Raw genomic sequence first — 20,641 nt, 5'->3', positions numbered from 1 at the left:
ACATGAAGTTGTGTTTTTTATCCTTTAAACAGTACAATGTTAAAATTGCTTGATTAGGTTTAGACTTGTTTTTTTTTGTTTTTTTTTAACTAAGTCTAATAAGGAGGGTCATCTCAATTTAGATTACCTTCAATCACATTCCTGTTTATGCTTGTCATAATGTGCAATGAGTATTTTCTTTATCAAATGTCTACCAAACATAATCCATTACTGACAACAACTGATTTATCTTTATCTTTCTTTGTCTTTATTACCACATAAAAACATGCTGTATTTGAATAACCACTCAGATAGTCCATAGAACACACATCTTTTATTATCAAATATTTGAACATTGCAATTAAGGTATATACAGCATATTAGCCTCACATTTAACAGTGCACAAGTTTCTTACAGGCCTTCAATAAATAAATCTGTAAACACATTTCCTCAGTGTAAAGGCAGATACAGTCATTTATGCACAATGAAACATACGTAACACTGTTAAACACACTGGGGCAACTGAAACAAATGCTTTGACACTTTTTAAAAAATTCCAAATTCCAGACGTACATCAGTGAGGTGTTTGAAAGAAAGTAGTGCAGGAGAGCAAATGGAGTTTTAAAAAAAGGAATAATCTTACATCTCAGGATGGTAATGCTCATTGTGCCACCTATGTCTCCTGACTTTTATTTTTCCTGTTTCACCACAAATGGAAGAAACCCAAGACAAATTCTGGGTGTGCAAATAACAAAAAAAGCAAAATATTATTTTGTTATTTAATGTGGCAGATTAAGAACAACCAAAAGGACAAAATGAGGCAATATATTTCAGACGCAAAACATTTAAGGGTTTGTGTAAAAGGAATAGTAAGCCGCCATGCCTTTGGATGAGGGGGCCTCCTTGCTGTAGGGGCTACCATTGGTGACAGCAGAGGCCAAGTCCTCACATTTAATGTCAGCAGGTGAGTCCTCTGCACCATTAAGAGACAGACGCCTTCGCTTGCAGGCTGCAGTATATGACTCAACCTTGTCTAAAGACAGAGCTAAAGGTTGTGTGTCTGTCCATGACGAGATCGCCCCCCCACTGCCATTTACTTCCTCTTCAATCTGCGGTTTGACTTTGTCTGAGTCTTCCGAGAAACCGGTCGATGGGCTGGGCCTCGGAGACCACGGCAGGCTTGGAGTGACCTTTCTCTGGTACGCTGCTCTGGACCCCCATCCTGCAGACATGGTGGTGAAAGGAGAGTCTGGGTAGTAGCTGAGTGCGTGCGATGTTTGCATGGAAAGGGATTTGATACCGTAAGGAAGAAGGGAACTTGAGTATTCCGCCTCATAAGGTGTCAGATCGAGCTTGCTGCTGGTGCTGCTGCTGTTTCCGGCTTGCTGCATAGAGGTGACAAACCACCTCTGTGACGCTCCATCCTCTGTCTGAGGTGAGAGGAGGCTGTTGGTCTGAGGCACTGCTCTCTCGCTGTTATAGAAACGATTCTGAGGAAAGTTGCTGACAAACTGATCCTGGAAGAGGGGCTGCATGGTGTAGCGGGCACCAGGGACAATCTGGTGGGCCCTGGGGGAGCCGTTTGGAGAAGGAGTGAGGCGGTCATTGTCTTGAGCTGTGTACATCCTGAAAAATACATATAGTACATGCTCATAAATTTGATGTAGAGGATGAGCATTGTCTGGATGAAGAGTCAAGTAAATCTGATACACAAGCACTGACTGACACATTGAATTTGATGTGGGTATGTGTTGAAGAATATATACTCACGAATCATAATTGTCTCTGAATCCTTTGGCAAAAGGGTTGTGGTCAATTTTCAGCTGAGTAATCTAAAGCAAAGAATAATGGAAGTTACATAACAATACTTGACAATAAAGAGAAAACAAGTTTAAAGGAGCACAATGCACTAAATGGCTATAAAGCATGAGTAAAGCCCACAAGAAAACAGGAAATTATAGCTGATCAACATTTTAGATGAGTCAGCTGAATTGGTTTTAATACATTGTAAGAAAATAGAAATGCATTAAGGCTAAATGCAAGATGCATGGGTGTCCCAGAAGAGCATTCTCAACTTGTTACAGCTCAAAAAAAAATGAGGCTGTGATGTTGCAGAAGAGGAGTGGGAGAATTTTTTTTTTTTTTTCATACTTACATCAGTGTTTTGGTAGGCAGTGACGGCTATGAACTGGGTCTCTGGAAACGTGAAGCTCTGAGTCTTTACGTCACTGTTAATATCGTCTACTCCATCCTCCGTCACCTCCACGATGTGCAGCCTGGGCTGGTACTTATGCAGCGACTGCAGGACAATCATCTGCACCAGAACATCGCATTTAGAAAAACAATAATGGCATGCGCTATAAGTGCTTGTCTCATTTTTATTATGATGCATTTGTGCAAAGAAGTTATTTCTCAGCAAGTGCTTTGGCAAAACATTCCTTAAAGTCTTCATATTAGGATAGATGACTATTGTTGTCTATTTTATTAAATCTTTCGTTTGCAAGACTTCTGTCGAGAGGCTGTAAAAAATATCTCCTCCGCCTCAACGCGCAATTTTTCAAAATAAATTTTATTTCAAACCAGTTTATAAAAAACAATAAAATTAAATTCCCAAAACACGTAAAGATTTCCTTTAATGTTTACTTTCGTGCAATATTTAATATCGTGACTATTATGTATTACTATTAGGATATGTATTTAAAAAAACACTAATCAGTAGCATACAAATAATTGATCAGGACATAATACAAAGGAAATAATTTTAACACTTCAATACAATTGATTAAAATTAATTGAAATCTTTGATTATATTTAAAGTCGTTAGTTTAAGTGTAGGCTAACTATTGATTCGGTGTATAGGCCTATTTAGCTTACCTGTGAAGTAGGCCTGCTGTGGTTGGTTCCTTTGTTATTGGTGAGTTTCAGTTTGCTGAAGGAGATCTCTTGTCTCATCCAGTGGGCCCCTGTGTTTGGAGACTCTGGATGGATGTAGATTTTGTTCCCTTTGAAATAAAAAAAAGAAAGATTTTCCAATATTAAATTGCACTAGCGTCACATGTTCATTTCTGCTGCACTGTTAAATTGGTTTTAAAATAGGTTATACATGTACTCTGGTTATGACACCCATGACACCTATATATATATATTTATTCATACAAAATTGACCCATCAGGTCACCACACTGTTTTTTTAAATCTGAGATGTATTTATTTATTTAATAATAATATTAAGATTATGTTTAAGACCCAACACTGAACAAAATGGACTTAATAATGTCAAATATAGATTAGTATCAGTACCTTGGCTGGTGTTGTCCGCCTTCCCACAGGTGACCCACTTTCCACCTTGAAATCTCCAGTGGTTTGGATCTGCCAGAACCACTTCCACAAACACGTTGTAGTGAGCTGCCAGGTTAAGACCGGCTATGTTGAAACTGAGAAATGGGAACATCCGTCTGTAAACACAAAACAAATATAAAAAAATAGATTAATAGATGATGTGATTATTATTAAAGTGGCCTGTACGCACTTCAATAATATTTTGCCTAAATTATTGTGGCATATTTTTTATTATTTATAGCCTCAACAATGAACATAGACAGGAAATGAAAGGCATGTAAGTGAACTGGTTTAAATTTACTCTTGAAAATAAAATAAAAATTATGTCATGGCAGAAAAAAAAAAAAAAAATGTTTTTTTATTTTATTTTCCTATTATCTAACCTGCCCTGCTTGGTGATGATCATCTCGGTCTGGTGCCGGTGGAACTTGAGCCACAGCGGCCGGTTGCAGAGATAGACCTGGGCCCTCATCCCCGGCCCGCCACTGGGTAGGGCCATGTTACTGAGAGCGGACGCTGAGCCGGTGTATGGCGGGTAGATGCAGCCGGTGCCCTGCCCGAGCTGATACGCCGAGCTGAAGTGACCGCGGCCGGCAGCGGAGGGGGAAAATCCCTCTGGAGGCAGCACGGAGCTCAAGTGAAGAGAAGAAGTGTACCTGCCAGCGCTGGACGGGGTGTAAACCGTCCCACCAGGGGTGTAAGGGATAAAAGAGCAGGGACTGGCTGTTTCTGGGCTGTGTTTAGAAACAGGGGGAGGGATGTAGTAGCGATCAGCACCCAGCCCGTGCTCTGCGTACCTGCTGCCAGCAACCGGATTGTCCCCATCCACAGCCGGAGACTTGCGCCTCTCCTCCGCTGCGTCTTTCGTAGTGGAGAAGGAGCTGCTCTCTCCTTCACCGCCGAGCATGTCTGCTTCTTTATACAGCCTTGTCACAAGTTTTGACGACCTCCTTTGATCCCAGATGAGGGGTCTTTCTCCCCTCTCAGAACTGTTTTGATGCCAGGTGTCTTCTGACAAAAACTTGTCCTATCAGCATTCCCCGAAGTGTGAATCCTTAAGACAGAAGCAGTTTATGATGAGCTACATGTCTGCAACTATAACCATCAGGCTACCTGAGTCACCAACACTTTAAAGGCCCAATACCAGAGCGAATAGTAACTTGCGCACAAGTGAAATGACAGTGGAAAGTGAAGCTAAAGATTTGCGTGGGCGTATTAGGGTGTGGCTGTGAAGTCAATGACACAAAAGTTGAACAATTCTATTTCAGCCGTATTTTCGAAAACAATTACTGTAACTTAAAGAAAAAAAAATCTTTGGATGTTCCTTTCTCTTTCTCTTTCAATTTGTTTTATATTATATTATATATTATAGTATAAATATTCAATTTAATTCAATATGTGTACATAGACTGTGTGTGTGTGTGTGTGTGTGTGTGTGTGTGTGTGTGTGTGTGTGTGTGTGTGTGTGTGTGTTTGTGTGTGTGTGTGTGTGTGTGTGTGTGTGTAGGCTATTGTTATTTTTAAGCTCACAAGAAGATAATGACTCCATGAATCCATGATGAGATTTACGTCAATAGGCTGTGATGAATTTGTAAGTAGTTCAGCTGACAGACCAGGAATACAAAAATAAATAAATAAAATATCCATCTTAAACAACCAGAAAAATAAATTTGGTTTACTATTTAGACTCATATATTGAGGCAGGATAGGTGTAGCCTATATTAAATTGGAATCGCACTGAGTCAGCCTATAGCCAGTTTCTTGTAAATCGTATGACAAACTCTAAACAAAGCACTGATTTTCGGGGGTAGTTTTTTGTGGCATAAAACTAAAATGAAAGTTCACCCACGGTTCTTGAAATTCGTAGCATCTTGAACCAATCTCATGTTCAACCGCAGATTTATCGGTGGAAAAAGTGGTTATTTTCGCTTTTTATCATTCCATTGGACGACTAAACTTTACAGAAAAACATGTTATTAAGTTCTAGTTAATTTGTTTTACAATGAATTCATGCTTTTTTTTCTTTTAGCATGTGCAGAATTTCCTGGATTATCAATTACAAAGTAAAAGGTGCTGTTAATCCTCGGCTCTGTCATTATTCTAATGATTTTGTATTTATTCAGTCTTGATGCGCTTCTGTGTCCCAACGGAATGCCCGACGTGAAAACGGGAAATAACCAATTATTTTTCCGATTGAAGAAACCTGTGATGTTTCTTGCATCAGACAGCCCGATGCGAGAAACATCACATATCAATCTAATCCACCCTCTATGAAAAAAGTGATCAAAAATACAACAACAAATACATGTGTGTGTGTGTGTGTGTGTGCTGTTTATTCCCTAAAAACAATCCCAGTAGCTAATTGAAGTTTTAAACATGAAAAAAAAGTAATTTATGATGCCATTCAATTAAAGAAATATTTCATTAGATAGTATAATGACACAGTGGCAACTATAAAATGATACATGAAAAAATATATATAAAAACATACCAAGCGATCCTTCCTCCTGGTCCCGTTTGCAAATGAAATTAAAGGCGCAAAGTTCAGACTAAATAAAAAACTGTCTCAGGCAATGTCAGTGCGCGAAATAACCTGCGAGACTGAGCCCAAACCAGTAAGCTACATGACATCAAGTAATGTTGGGGTCTAGGGGGGTGTATAAAGCCTGAGCCATGTAGAGGCGGACTGATCACTGTGCGCACTCCCACTCCTTCCACTGCTGCGCCCTCCTTGTGGCCAAGACGCACAGATAGCAGCCTATTATCAGACCCCCACACCCTCTTCCCCGATCTCCATGGGGAGGGGTAGGGGATCCTCAGCATCATAGCCAAGGTGTAAGAACGAGGCTGCTTCCCAATCCATCCGTGAATCGTTTCCATCGTATTATCCGCACAAAGAACACTACCAGAATAACATTCCCATCAGGGAGTGTCTGTGTGGGGTCACTAGTGGGTTTTTGATGACCTCACTGTAGCCTACTTTTTTATATCCAAAGGGTTTTTTTTCATTCCTGCATAAAGACTGTAAAAAACACACAAGGTTGCCTACAAGTCAATCCCCCATATTTCAACATAATGTTTACTTTTCCAAACTTTTTCCACATCAGGCAGACAACACCAGAGCTAAAAATGCACAAATACATACAATTAAAAATATTGCTGTGATTTTCAATCCCCAATGGATTCCTGGTAACTTACATGCAGATAGGCAGTCCATGCTTAACATTTCTAAAATGTTACCCTAAAATAACACAAAATGTTGTCTATTGTAAGCAAGTAAGGACTTGTAAAGCAAATGTGGCTCATAATGACACAGACAAGAAATGAATTTTGTCATTTTCATGTAAGCCTCGCTGCAAAAGTTATCACAATGAAAACTCTCCTGTATCACTAACCTTGATGTGTTTTCTGTAACAAACTCGTGGTGATTAAAGATTAACTCAGGTCAACATACAGTCAACATGATCCCTCACATCAGGCAGCAGAGAAAAGAAGCCCTGCTTAGAACAGCAGTCAAAGCACCAAAATGAATTGGTCATTGAGCGTTAAGTCAGTAAAGTCGAGCAAGATGTCTGAGGGACACATTGCTGCTCTGTGATTTTGCTGTAACTGGGCTTAAAGGAGAATACACTCTATGGTAAGAAGTATATCTTCGGTGATGCTGTTATAGAGAAAGAACAGTATCTGTTCATTTTGGTTCTTAAAGTGTTTCAAATCTTTGACTGTTACCTCTTCAACCCCACTTCCTTGGTTCAAAGGAAACCAAATTCAGACTTGAAATAGTGCTGCATTAGTGTGTTAATGGGACACCTTTTAGCAGCTTAAAGACCCACTCTCCACTTAAGGGCCAGACGATGCTTTGCTGCTGCTGCTGCTGCTTGCTTGCTTGTTGGGGAAAAGTTTACATGAGAAAGACAGTGGGAGGATTAGTGAAGCAGGTTGCCACCTCTGAAATAAACACACCGCACATCAAACAAGGCAAATCAACTATTTGGGTAAAGTGTTTGAACAGCAAACAGTCTAAAGCTAATACACTTCTGCTGATTGCACTGATAAACTGATACAGCTGTTTGATTATTTTAGGAAGTCATGAATATAGAGTAAGAATTCACAAACCTTGGTGTGCACATGCCGTTTCAGCGATGCCAAATTTACTTTGAGCCAGAAGTTTTTGTCCGATATGAAGTCTATTTCCTATATCTCATATTATATATCAATGGTGAATGTAGTAAGAAGTCTACTCTCACTTATCAATTTGTATTGGATTTAAAGCCAAGTACATTAAACTCTCACTAGCTTTCTCTTTCTATATTTATCAGACCGCATATTTGACGAACACAAACACATAGTCACGTGCTTTGATGGTAAAACGAGTGAGTCAGATGTGAGAATGTGAAATCTTGCAGAGTTTCTGTTGAAGTTGCTACATAAAGATTCTGTTTGTCCCAGAAGCACAGGGGATTGCACACTCACTGTCACATTGAGTATGGTGTAAAGAATTGTCTGCAAATTCTCCTCCACTCAGAAATGTGTTTTCCTTATTGTCACTTGGATGGTTGTTCATCTGTGGAAGGGGGACATTTTTTTATCTGCTCATCTTCAATCTGAGTTTAAGACGTGTAAATATGAGCATGATTGTGTGACATCATAACTGAATTGTCTGCCAGTCATGATCCGATTTGCAATTTTCACAAGTGTGATGTAAGTGTTTGTACTGTACACTGAGAATGGACTTTACAGTGAGGTAGATGACATCTTGTGTCCAATGGTTACATTTTAAAAATAGAGTTTGAATATTTCAATGAGAGAGAGGGATTAAATGTAATTGTTCATTCATTCTTCATTTCAAATATGCAAATGCATGGACCCATTGCTTGTTCACTATAGCTCTTTGTGGTGAGGAAAACACACAATTTCTGGATTAAATCAGCATATTTCATGGTTTAAAATGCTTGTATACATCACACAAAGCTGTGTGGTTATTGTGTGTTTAATAGGCAGCCTGTCTGCAAAGTGGACTAACTCCTCTCTCTGTCACGCTCGATGAGCAGCTTCCCCTAGCTGTGCCTGCTTTTTGACACGTCTAAAGGGCTGTTTCTGACATCTTGCCATCCTGCCGGCCACCCCTCCCACAGCGCTCATGCCAGGCAGGAGGAAAGAGATGGTGACCTGGCCATCGCCATGCTGCCCTAGGCCACTTCCACCCTGCTGGCAGCAGAAGGTCTGTTGGTCTGAAGCCATGCCAGGAACTCCGCCCGCCGCAGCTTGTGATGTCACAAGAGACATGCTCTCAGAGGACACATCTGATTGGCTTTGATGGGTTGACTCTCTCACTTCCCGGGAAATGCCCTCTCAAAAATTTACAGTCATACAAACCTAATTAATTATCACCTCAATTGAATGTGATCTAAGCTTTCTGCCCTCTTAGCTGATCAGCTGCCTTTACAGATTATGCAGGAAACCAGTGTGTTCTCCTGTCATGTGGGGTTATTTGCATGTAATGAAGATTATGGAAGTGGGTTAAGGTTAGGGAAGGAACTTGTGCAAAATTGCTATTGCCAGATTAAAAGTTTCATGCTCAGATTTACTTGAAGACATGATCTGTCAGTCTTACCCTTGACTAAAAATCTAAATAGTTGAAATAGTGTAATAATATATTATGACATTCATTTTTGATAAAAATTACAACACATTGATACATATTTAAAGTCATATTGCTATTAACAGAGAGATCCACAAACTACTCATGTAAGTCCCCAATGAGAGTTCATACAGCAGAGCTTCATACAGCAGAAGGTGAAGGCCTCTAAACTGACCCACTTCCTCGTCTTCCCCCTACGATAACATTTATGGTTTGGTCCTACATCCTGTTAAGAGTAGCAGCAGGAGTGGATCATCACATTTGGTGCTCAGCGTGGGGGCGGTTGGTGAGCTGACATGTTCCAGCTATCCCATGGAGATACACTTCTGCCTCTCCGTGAAGATTTGGTGTTTTCTCATTTGCATTTGCTAATGAGATCCTGTTTGCATGACTTTATACTGGAAGGCTATCTCTCTAAATATCTTTTTACAAATACAGGAGACGGATGAACTCTTATTTATTTAACCTTTGTTAACTAACTAGTTCTATTCAGATTAAGGATGCCTATTTCAAGAGATCTGTCCAATAAAGCAGTAGCAACGCTGCGGACAACATAGAAAGAGTCAAAAGAATCAAAGTTATGTTAACAAAAAATCTCTTCCTGTTACAGTAGAATTGTAGGTATTTATTATCGGGCTTCACATTTGTTTTTGTTATAACACAGGAACCACTTTGCTATTCTGAGGTATCACACCCTTCACTGTGCATCACCAGTGGAACAGCAGTTGTAACAACTTCGCAGTGATACTGTGAAAAGTCAGCTAGAATTAAAGCAGAGAATAGGTCATTGGTTAATCACATGCTTGTCTTAATGTAGTGCAGTCTTTCAGGGGTTTTTTTGGGGTTTCTTTTGTTAGACAAGTGAAACTATGATTCCTTCTATTTGTTTCCTGCTAAATGTAGAAAAGAGTTCATCATCTCACTCAAATGTCTGAAGTGTTCATCATCTCACTCAAATGTCTGAAGTGTTCATCATCTCACTCAAATGTCTGAAGTGTTCATCATCTCACTCAAATGTCTGAAGTTGCCCCGATCACAACTTCACACGAGAGATTCATCTTCAGAATCGTTTCTCAGCCAAGACCCACGACTCCCAAAATAACTTATCTGACGGCAAGTTCGAGAAGATTCCGGCCAATGCCAATTAAGGCCTGGTTCAAGTACTTCCTCGTTATCACCCAATCTGCACTGTTAAAAATTCCTGCCCACCCATCTGCCAGTGTCAGCAGCCCCCAAAGACAGTCACAATTTGATCTCAGGTCACAGTAATGAGTTATTGCCTCTATGACATCCAGCTGATCCTCAGAGAGAGCTATACATTTCGGTGAATTGAGCACACCCTTATAACATGTGCATCACTGAAGCTTGAAAAACACAATGGGGGATGAGGAAATGATTCTTTATACCACCTCTGCTTCTTTTGCATGGGGCATCCATCCAGACAACTCAGAGTGGAAAAACTCTTACACACTTATCATGTCAACGGCTGGTTTTCTGTAGCTGACCTCTGACCTCCCTCTTATAAAGAGAAATCACTTAGACAAATTCCTGCTGGGTGCAAGTAAGTAACATTACACATTATTTCAATTAGAACAGGATGTAGTACATCAACAGTATCTAATTACTGTGTCAATAAAGACAGTATTCAATGAGATATGTCTGATTTTAATACTGATTTTACATACACTGACATTTAATAGATCTATATATTGACTTAACAGTGACAAGGCATCAATATAATAACCCAGTAAAGGCAAAAACATAGATACAAATAGATGGATAGATTACTTGTATTGTTTAGAAGAATGTGCCTTTCTCCAGTGGGGTGGAAGGAATATTTTCTGCATTATGTCCCCTCACCGAGCAAGCAGGCAGGACCCTGAGCATGTTTTTTTTCTCATATGGGGAATCTGCTGACTGCGGTATCACATTATGATTAACAATTTAACTATGATCCCCTTCTTTCCCATTGTTATTCCACAGATGACTGAGAGTAAGAGTGAAATGGCAGCGACGGCACGCAGGCTTCATTAGATTCATTGACTGATTTATTGTTTTCCATGGTTGTAATCACTTCCCCCAAGGTAATTTGTAAGCTCTTTATGGTTCAGAGGTATAAGCCTGAGAGTTAATTAATCGGCTTTGTTTAGAAGTTTGAAAGTAGAAATGCCCCTCTGAATTGGTAACTGCTTGGAAGACAACAGTCTCAGTGACTTAGAGTCCTTATTTGTTTTGAAAAAAACACCAAAACAAAGCAGGTAGACAAACAGAATTATGTCTGGGTCATTTTAAGATCTTTTGAATTTACCTAGATTCATCTGTAGCCTGTTAATATTCCTCTCATCAAATCCAGAATAAGGAGTTTGCCATGCTTCAGTACACAACTTTAAAAACAGTCATTAAAAGTTATTGTTCTATCAGAAATCTGGCCAGTTCTCACCAAATCCTAACAAATCTAACATTATGCACAGCACCACTTTAAAACCAAATCAGTGAAACTTGTTAATGAAACTGACATATGGCTAAAATGTGTCTATTTATACCAGTAATTGCATCCAAAAGCATTTTTACACACTCCTTGACCCTTTTTGATATTTTATTCTCATCTTTTTCAAATAGCATGCCTTATGCTCTTCTCCACTAGAGTTGAATTTTGTATTACTTTTATGTTTTGACCCATATCCTTGCTCTTGGCAGAAGCTAACGTGACACTTGTCCCCGCACTCCTCCTCACCTACAAAACCCCTGATGTTGTCTGGCCTTTATCAGTCTTAATTGAGGTCCCGAATTGCTTTAATTGGCTTTCCAGCAGTATGTGAAGGAGAACTGCTGTTTATGGGTTAAGTGCATGTTAATCAGAGCTTTAATCCAGTCATTAACAGAGAAACATGAGGTGTCGAGAGCAGTGAAGAGAGGTTGATAATTGAGAGGCGGCTTCCTTGCTCCCTGTGCTGTGTGTTTGTATATGCGTGTATGTGTGTGTATATAGTATATGTATGTATGTATGCTTACTTCAGGACTGCGGTTATTGAGGGAAACTGACAAGACAATTTGGAGCACAAGTAGGAAAACCTTCCAAAAATTGTCAGTGTCAGTAAAATATTATATTGTATAAGTAAGGATAGAATAAGCCTTTACTATTTTACTGGCCCTTATGCTTTCCTTTGGGTAAAACAAGAATGTGAAGAATTGGAAGATTAAAAATAGTACTTCCATATCACCCCTTTATTTTACTTGATACATTTGTTTCCTGATGAAAATATATACCACTACTGATAGTAAAAATAGATTGTTATTGTCTACAAAACAAATGTCATCCATACTCACCCCATTCCTATTGCTCAGCTGTCACATTGTCACTTTTTTTCGCAGTGTATATTTTTGCACCTATCAATGTGTGAGGCCTGTGTTCTTCAGTAAACCACTCGTCCCTCTTTCGCTCTCTCTCTCTCTCGTTCTCTCTCTCTCATATACACACACACATACACAGCGTGCCGAATCAACGAGATTATATTGAATAAACATGCTGCTTTTTGATAATTCCTATTTTTTAGGTGCATTTTTCACCATTTGTAGTGCAATTTATTATAGACATACACACACCTACTGATCCTATAAAGGCACTGTCAATTGCTTGCAAAACCTACAGTGCTAGTCACCTTCTCAGAGAGGATCATCGATAAATGAAACACTGAAAAAAGCACATTCATGCTCTGCAAATGGCAGAGAAGCTTTGCAAATTAGATAAGTGAAGAAGAGGCACTTTTAAATGTGTGTCCACCAAGGTTGGGATTTTATCTGATGTGAATACAGTATTGAATTTGCTTAGTGAAACCTAGTCATTTCAAATTCCATAATGAATTCATTGATAGGTTTAGCTTTTAACAATTTTAAGTGACAACAGTTGTTTAGCTGAATGGTGGTAATCAGAACGACTTAGATCCTTTTTACAAACTTAATGAATATCAACTTGCATATATCTGCGTACATGCAGACATTGATCTTTAGCATATTTCTGGTGTGTGCAAAACTTGCACTTTGCACGTGTCTGCATCTGTGTGTGTGTGTGTGTGTGTATGTGTATGTGAGAACGTGCAATGTGTCAATTATTTTAAGGTGTGAAAGGCCCGATGACAAGAATACCGCGAGCCAAGCTTGACCCCTCCCCAAGCGTCACCACAAACAACTCTCCCTGTGAACCTGTGAAAACATTTACAGGCCATTTACAACATGAAATAACACTTCCTCTCAGGTCAGCGGGTCTCGTACATACACAAACACACACACACACACACATACACACACACTCACACACACACACACACACACACACACACACAAACGCAGTTCGCTGTCAGCCCAACACACAAGCTACATCTCGGTCTGATACTAACAGAGAGGAAAAGAAGTGGCACTCGTCTTGCCTCAGGGTTGCAGTTCATTAGATAAAGTGGGGGGAAAAAATAGATGATTAAAAGGAATATGTGTGCATATTGTGAAAGGAATAGACAAAACTTATCTTGCAAAGATGAAGATAGTTGTTTCTACAGCTGACTATACTGAAACATACTGACTGTTGGACTGAGAGAGAAAACATAATGGTGCACTTTATGGAGTCTGGACAGTGCTTTTGTACATTTATAAGTCACAAATGTGATTTTAGTTTTGCACATACACACACACACAGATACATACACACACCTACGTCGTTACTTCTGAGATGTTATAAAAACTTCTCTTTCATCCTTTAAAAAACTATCGATCTTGTGCTTTGCCTTCTCTACTTGATGGGTTTTTTTTCTGTCATAATGGAAAGTCTCCCTGGCCATTTCTTCAGCCTATTCTTCATTTGGAGTAATTATAGATGGAGAGGTAAAAGATGTTTTTTTCCCCCTTTCTTTTCTTTCCTCCTTTCTACCTATCTACCTCTCCCCTGCGTGCATTCAGAGGAGCTCTCACCACTGCATTCTTATTAGGGACATGTCTGAAAGGCTCTCCGCAGCATGTGGTATCCTCTGACCATCCACTATGGCTGCTTTTTGTTGGCATTAACAAGCCAAGCAACCAAGGGTAGCTTTTCAACAGGTACAAACTTTTCCTTTTAGATAATTAACCGCATTCAGACACTCAGCACAGAGTAGGCAATGTGGGTACAGAAGCCTAGAGAGGATCATATTCTACAGAAAAGCACAGAGAAAGAAGAGGGAGACAGATAGAAAAAGAAAAAAAAAACTTTATCAAAAGACAAGATGTTCTCTTTGCTACTGTTTAGTGCTAGTGGATTCTATACCAAACTCCTATTCAAATGGCATGGTCTTCATTTCTGCTCTCCTCAACGTCCTTGTCTCTGTCCTTTTCATCTTTTCATCAGGTTGGACCGTGTAATGAGGCACAACTCTGGTCATTGTAGAATGGTCAAAGGTTTGCTGCCTTAATGAATGGAAGAAACACAAGAAGGGCTGAATACTCTTCCTTGTCCCTGTTTGTCTTGCTGCAAAAGCCCCAGGATGCCTCCTGAAGAAGGCCTCCTCCATCCTTTGCCATTTCATTTCTTGTTAAAGGGGGCATAAAGCGAAAGCAGAGGGGAAAAGTAATTTTCTTCCCGTCTATCCATTCTTTCGGTGGGTTTCTTCCACTTTTACCTGTGTACTTTCATAAAGCTTATAATTATCTTGGCGAGAGCCCTCAAGTGAGAACGAATAGGGTCTTTGTACCTTTCTCTCTTCAGCGCTCTCCTGTTTCTGGGAGGATAGAAGTCATATTAACATTTGGTCTTCCCCTTTTACGGATGCAGTGTGAAAGCCAGATGTGTCTCCAAAAAAAAAAAAAAAAGAGCGAGAGAGAGAGAGAGAGAGAGAGAGAGAGGGGGAGGGGGACTTTCTACAACTTAATTGTAGAGCAGGTAAGTCAGAATAAGTAAGATGAATATTGCACTGCAGTCTTTGAAGGGAGTTATTAAGCTTTTATCTAATATTTAATGAATTGTTCTTATGTCATATTTTTATGTGAAATGCTGTAACCATGTGCAGTAAAACTAGAGACAGAAATGTGTTGTATTATAGCCACATTAGCTTAAGACAGCCCAATAAAATCACTGACTGTACAAACCAACTGTAAGGTGACCAGGCATGGCAATAGTAACATATTCAGCGACCTGGCAGCAGATATCATTGGTTATAGGGTCAAACCCTGCCCCTTTACCATCTAACCAAGCCCTTCCTCCGTTCACCCACCCCTCCTTCAATCCCTCTGACCTCCATTCCCAACTCTTCCGGCTGATTACTCCTAATGTAATTTTAATTAAAAACTGTGGTGTCAAAGGGTTTAGCCTGCCTGAGAAGCGGGTGCAGATTGCGGCACAGTGGCAGACCCCTTCACTTGCTTGAGAGGAAATGCATCCTGACATTGCTCAGGTGGTGCCAACACAACCGGAGCCAGGTTAAGCAAAAAGGCTTTCTGTCCCATTTAAATATCACAGTATAACTTTATTCTGGGCAGGTGGGAGATCAGCTTACTTTCAGTGTCTGGTGATTTTCTGAATATTAAATACATTCTAAATACTATCATTTGGTCCAAATCAGTGCCATTATTGCTGCAATCTTGTATCAGTTGAGCTGGAGTTAAGGGTTATTATCATTATTAAAGATATATCTCATTATCCTTAATTTCTGGCACATATCAGGTTATCTGGGCCCTATGAGCAAAATAGGAAAGTGGAGTGACTGAGGAGAAAACAAAAATCTACATGTTTTAGAAGGCAGTAGAAGGTTCATACTTGCCTCTATCATCAGTCAGTGTAGCAAACACCATTACAAATCATCATCACTATTTCAGCAGAAATATTTCAAATTTATGTCAAATCATCACCAAACGCCTGCAAGAAGGAGGAAGGAGTGAAGCTAATAAGCTGGGACTCATTTTAATATCAAGACACACCTAGTTGACATTGAGAATAATTGCCACTGCCAAATTTCCCAGGGGTGACCTGCGGAAGGTGCCCCACAGCAGGACTCAACAGCAGAGGTCTGCCTGTAGGTTTGTAATCCCCTCACCCGAGCCGTTGGATAATCTGCTCTCCATCGACCCTGAAGAGGCTCCCCACAGCTCGAGCTTAAACACTCTCTAAAATCTCATCTCCACACCCCATCTGCCGGCTGAGCGACGTCTTGGAAGTCACAGATATGAAGGAGCGAGAACAGAGGCAGACGTGCGGATGAGAAAAGCAGAACACACCTCTTCTTTTTTGCTGCGGGTGGCTGCAACAGAGGAGAGGAGTGTTTAGGAAAACACACAGCCTGGCTTGGGATTCTGCTCATTGAAATTACTTAAAGGATCAGTCTTAATTAAATGTCTCCACCTTCTCCTTTGTAAGGTAAAATCTGTTTTAGCACTTGTTGTAATATAAACTATATGTCTTGTTGCAACAGATTTTCCTTTACTTTAATCAGTGCTACAATACTATTCCTATCTGAATAAAATAATAATAACCATTTTATTTAAATAGCTCTTTTCAAGTTTAAGTGAAAAATAAAAATGTCAGAAACCTATGTACAGGTAAGCCCCTCATGTATGACACACAAAAATTAAGAACAGAAGAGCACGTATATCAAGCGGCACTGAGGCTATACACACACGTGTGAAATAAAAGCACAAGCAACAAGCACATAAATAAATGAGTAAAATATATAAGCTCATATAATTCAGGAGAAATTCAAGTAAAAGAAATAACATCATAAATCAGAGGTACATACATGACACATCAAGAACTGGTTTTCAGGAGTCTCACAAGTGCAAGAGGTGTCAGTGTCAATGACCCTTTAACATTCTCTGACAGGGGCCTTGTTCTGTGCCCGTCAGTGGACAGTTGGAGGAGCTGGTGGTTGGCCCTGAGCAGTGAGGCATGTAGTAAGAGGGTTTAACTTTGCTAACCTCCTTCTGCCAGGTTCATGGGGCCCTGCTGCTTGGGTAATATTGGATCAGTGTTGGGAGCCCGTGCCACTGCCATATCAGCCGGCATGCTACCTGGGGTAGAGAGCAGTCTCCACAATGCAGCAGAGTCAACTGGGCTTGGTCAGGGCTTGCTTACAATCTCCCATGTTCTTGAGTTTCCTCAAACATAGAATGTATGTGATTTCTTTTCCATCTTATATTGTATTTTAGAGATTAATATACAGTTTTAAAGGCACATTTACTAAGAAACAAAATAATCATATATGGGAGTCTAATAGTGTTGCTAAAAAGCAAATAAACAAATTCTCTTCAAGGCGTTAATTTCCTTCTGTAGGAGATGACTTTCCCTGTTTCATAACAATACAACATGGTCAAAAACAAATTGGTTTTGACAATGCAGAGCCATGAGCAATGTAAAAACATTTTGATGTGCTGATACTGCTGGTCGCAAAAAGGGATATTTCACAGCTGTTTGAATGGTTTTAATATTGCCACTCCTTTTATCTTTTCAACCTGTTTTCTATATACATTCTTGCAAAATCTGTGATCATATAAAAATATAATTTAAAGGAAGAGAGAGGATTGTTTTCTTTGAGTTGAGTCATGATTTTAAAAAAAATTAAAAAACACACACGTGTCAGAGAGAACAACACTGCTGAAAACTGAAGGTGAAACTTAAAACATAATTACAACAGACATCAAAAAGAGATGCACTGTATTGTGTTTTTTCAATAGAGAGCCATACAATGTTTTAGTTTCTATTTCTTTGTATGCATAATACAAACCTCAATACAGACAATACAATCTTGCACAGTGTGCATGGAGGGCAGTGGAACATTTGTTTTATCTAATGGCTTTATTTTGTTCATGCCACTTGGTCAAAATGACTATTTGCATTAGTACAAATTCAGAGAACAGTGCATACAGAAATTTATTATTATTATTTGTCCATACAGAAAGCATCTTCTTTATCATCAAGTGTTAGATTTTATTTGTTATCCCAAATTTTATTTCCATTATAAGACATTTCCTCTTCCCTGGGGGGCATTGTTTAGCCTCTGCTCTTACAGTCATTTACTTTTCAATTTATTTTTCAAGAAAATATGACATGTTCAGTTATCTTTGCCAGACACCTGTCGAGTGTAGTAAACTATTTTTTTCATTAGAGTTTCAAATATATGTGGAGTTGCATCAGCATTTTTTTGCAGGTGCATATTACTTGCAGGATAAAACATATGGAATAAAGCTCATGTTTTGTCATGTATTCAAGAGATATTAAAATATTGTTTTTGCCAGATTTAGTTCAGTGGTAATGCAATCATTCGTATGAGCTCCATTTGGCCCTGTTGTGTAAAATTGGCTTGTGTTGCAGTTTGGAGAGGTCTGATAATATTAAAATCTGCAGATATCCACCTGGTGCCAAGAGGGATGGAAGCAGGAGAGTGTGCTGTCTGGGAGGGGTGTTTGGCTGAGCTTGGAGATATGTGTGTCCATCTGTCTGTATGCGTTTAAGTCAACAGTACACAAACAAATCACGTGCTGTGTACAGGTGAGGGCCTGTGGTCGCTGTTTGTTAAAGGAGCCTTTTTCTGCTTGTAGAAGTTATTGTTTTTCGTATCTTTTCTGGCCTTTGATTTGTAGATGAAAAGAATGTGCTCCTCCACAGAGGAAACTGGCAGCTTCAGCGTTGTAAGGTCAAAGAGCCGTGAGAACTTCAGGCAGACAGGCAAGATATTCACTGTATCGCCACTGGCAGTGGTGTGTGTGGGTGAGTGTAAGTTGTGAAGGCGCACTGGGTGTGTGTGTGTGGTTTGGATGTGGAGGTGGGTTGTTTACACCTGTTTCTTACTGAAGTCTATAGTCTAGGCAAGGTGTGAAGCTTGCTTTTTGCTTCAAGGTGTGCGTGTGTGTCTGCGGGTGTGTACCTGTCGCTTTGGCTGAACAGGTGGGGCCTCTTTGCATGGGATCTAGACAGCCAGTCCGCCACACAGCTGACTGTGGTCAGGCTTACTGTGCTCAACATGCAGTCTGTGGTGCAGGCTCAGATATACCATGGTGGATGTCATTGCAGTTTCAGTGGATTATTTTTTTTTGTTTTTCACATTTTTATGGCTTAATTTCAATCTTGCCATTTGGTCCAAATTGTTGATCATTTTGCAGGAGAGAAGCAACAAAGAAAATATCTACTAGAAAGAAAAAAAAATCTAGTATCATTATTATTATTACATCCATAAATTACATCTTGTAAATCTGCTAAACTATCCAATACGTTTAAAGCCTGTAGATCATTTAACAAATGAAGTTATGTAATTACATGAACTTAACAGTAATTCAATTATGACAATAGATGAACACTGATTGCTACATCCTTTCTTAACTAAGACACCCTTTAATAGATAACAAATAAAACCCCTGGAGAGGGGACAATAAACAAGAACACATAACTATGTAATTCTGTCTTTAACAACATAATGATAAAAAATATTTCCATAATCAAAAGAATATAGTCAACACAATTGGAGATCTCAAATTTTGCAAAATGTTCAAACATTTGGGGGCCATTTAAGTTAAACTGTTACAAAACAATTTGACATGGACAGCTTGTTTCACTGACCTTTCTAAAAAGGTGATGAAAATGACTTATACTGGTTGGATTGTTGTATGAATTACAAGCTTCTTACCTGAAGTTATATCTCACAGTCTAATATATACAAGTTATTGCTGTTCAGTGTGGGGCAACAACGCTTAGAGAAACAAAGACAGATTGAAGACTGCACTGAACAAGACAATAAAAGTGATCCTACGATATGGGATTGAAATAGGAGTGAGTTACTTGCACTACATGAGGGGATAGCCCACAGCAGGAAAACATGTGAAACAATATTCAGTTGCACAATTTGGAAAACAATCAGACATTCAAAAGACCAATAAGAATTCATAATAAACTATTTATCAGGGACCAAGCAGATAGACGAAGGACACCGGTGTAAAAAGGAAAATATTTAATTAAAGTACACCAAAAATCCAAAAAAGTGAGAACGAAAGAACAAAAGTTGGGCCCAAAATTCTAAGGTCAAATAAACAATAATGGAACTAAGGCTTCAACTGAAGGCAACACAATCAAAACTGACCTCTTGTATATACACGTGGACTAGTCCAACACAGACACAAAAGGGGGACACTGAGTAACAATTAAAACATCAAATCATCATCTATAATAACTAAACTTAACTGAAACCTATATACCAAGAAAATAAATAGTAATAATAATATTTCAAAATAAATAGTCCATTAACAGGTGGTGGTTTTCAGCCTTCCCCTTTTCCCATCTTCATGATGGCTGCTTCCTACTTCCTGTGGGCGGTCCAGAAGAGGCTCCCTTTCCCAATGCTTCCGGCCTTTTGCCAGAGGAGCTCAGGAGAACAAAGAAAAAGTAATTATTCACAACTAAAGACCAAAAGACAATGTTAACTAAATTGTGTGCACCCAAATTAGAAAACAAATACTTTTTAATGAGTGTAATATGATTCTGCGTCCACCACACTATTATTGATGCAAGATGAACACAAAATTATTGTAAAGAACATAGATTAAAAAATAACTGTGTATTGCCAAATAGGTAGGTGGACCTTCATTTTCAGGACTACAGTATCAAACAGTGGAACTCAATACAATAATGTGTAACAATATGACTAATGACTGCTGTATCATGGGCTGTAGACTCAAATGAGTG

At 39.3% G+C, this 20,641-nt stretch overlaps 1 protein-coding gene across 1 annotated transcript; it reads right to left on the bottom strand.

Annotated features, from left to right (window-relative positions):
* Nucleotides 1–816: 816 nt before the first annotated feature.
* eomesb (eomesodermin homolog b) lies at nucleotides 817–5,860 on the bottom strand. Its single transcript, XM_053327003.1, has 7 exons — nucleotides 5,809–5,860; nucleotides 3,701–4,371; nucleotides 3,279–3,433; nucleotides 2,854–2,981; nucleotides 2,135–2,293; nucleotides 1,750–1,811; nucleotides 817–1,605 (listed from the first exon to the last, which is right to left on the bottom strand). Exons 2-7 carry the CDS (start codon nucleotides 4,222–4,224, stop codon nucleotides 825–827), a joined length of 1,809 nt encoding a protein of 602 aa, XP_053182978.1. The 5' UTR covers nucleotides 4,225–4,371; nucleotides 5,809–5,860; the 3' UTR covers nucleotides 817–824.
* Nucleotides 5,861–20,641: the final 14,781 nt, after the last annotated feature.

The sequence above is a fragment of the Scomber japonicus genome, chromosome 10 (genome assembly GCF_027409825.1).
Source record: "Scomber japonicus isolate fScoJap1 chromosome 10, fScoJap1.pri, whole genome shotgun sequence".
Taxonomy (NCBI): domain Eukaryota; kingdom Metazoa; phylum Chordata; class Actinopteri; order Scombriformes; family Scombridae; genus Scomber; species Scomber japonicus.
Note: the sequence above shows the minus strand (reverse complement) of the source record. Positions and strands in the feature narration are given on the sequence as shown.

Bases quoted from the DNA above. Each gene is read 5' to 3' on its own strand.
- eomesb (XM_053327003.1), bottom strand. From the start codon at position 4,224: ATGCTCGGCGGTGAAGGAGAGAGCAGCTCCTTCTCCACTACGAAAGAC. The intron at 1,812-2,134 runs GTAAGTATGAAA...TCTTTGCTTTAG, and splicing joins CTGCCTACCAAAACACTGAT to ATTACTCAGCTGAAAATTGA. The intron at 1,606-1,749 runs GTGAGTATATAT...TGTATTTTTCAG, and splicing joins TTCAGAGACAATTATGATTC to GATGTACACAGCTCAAGACA.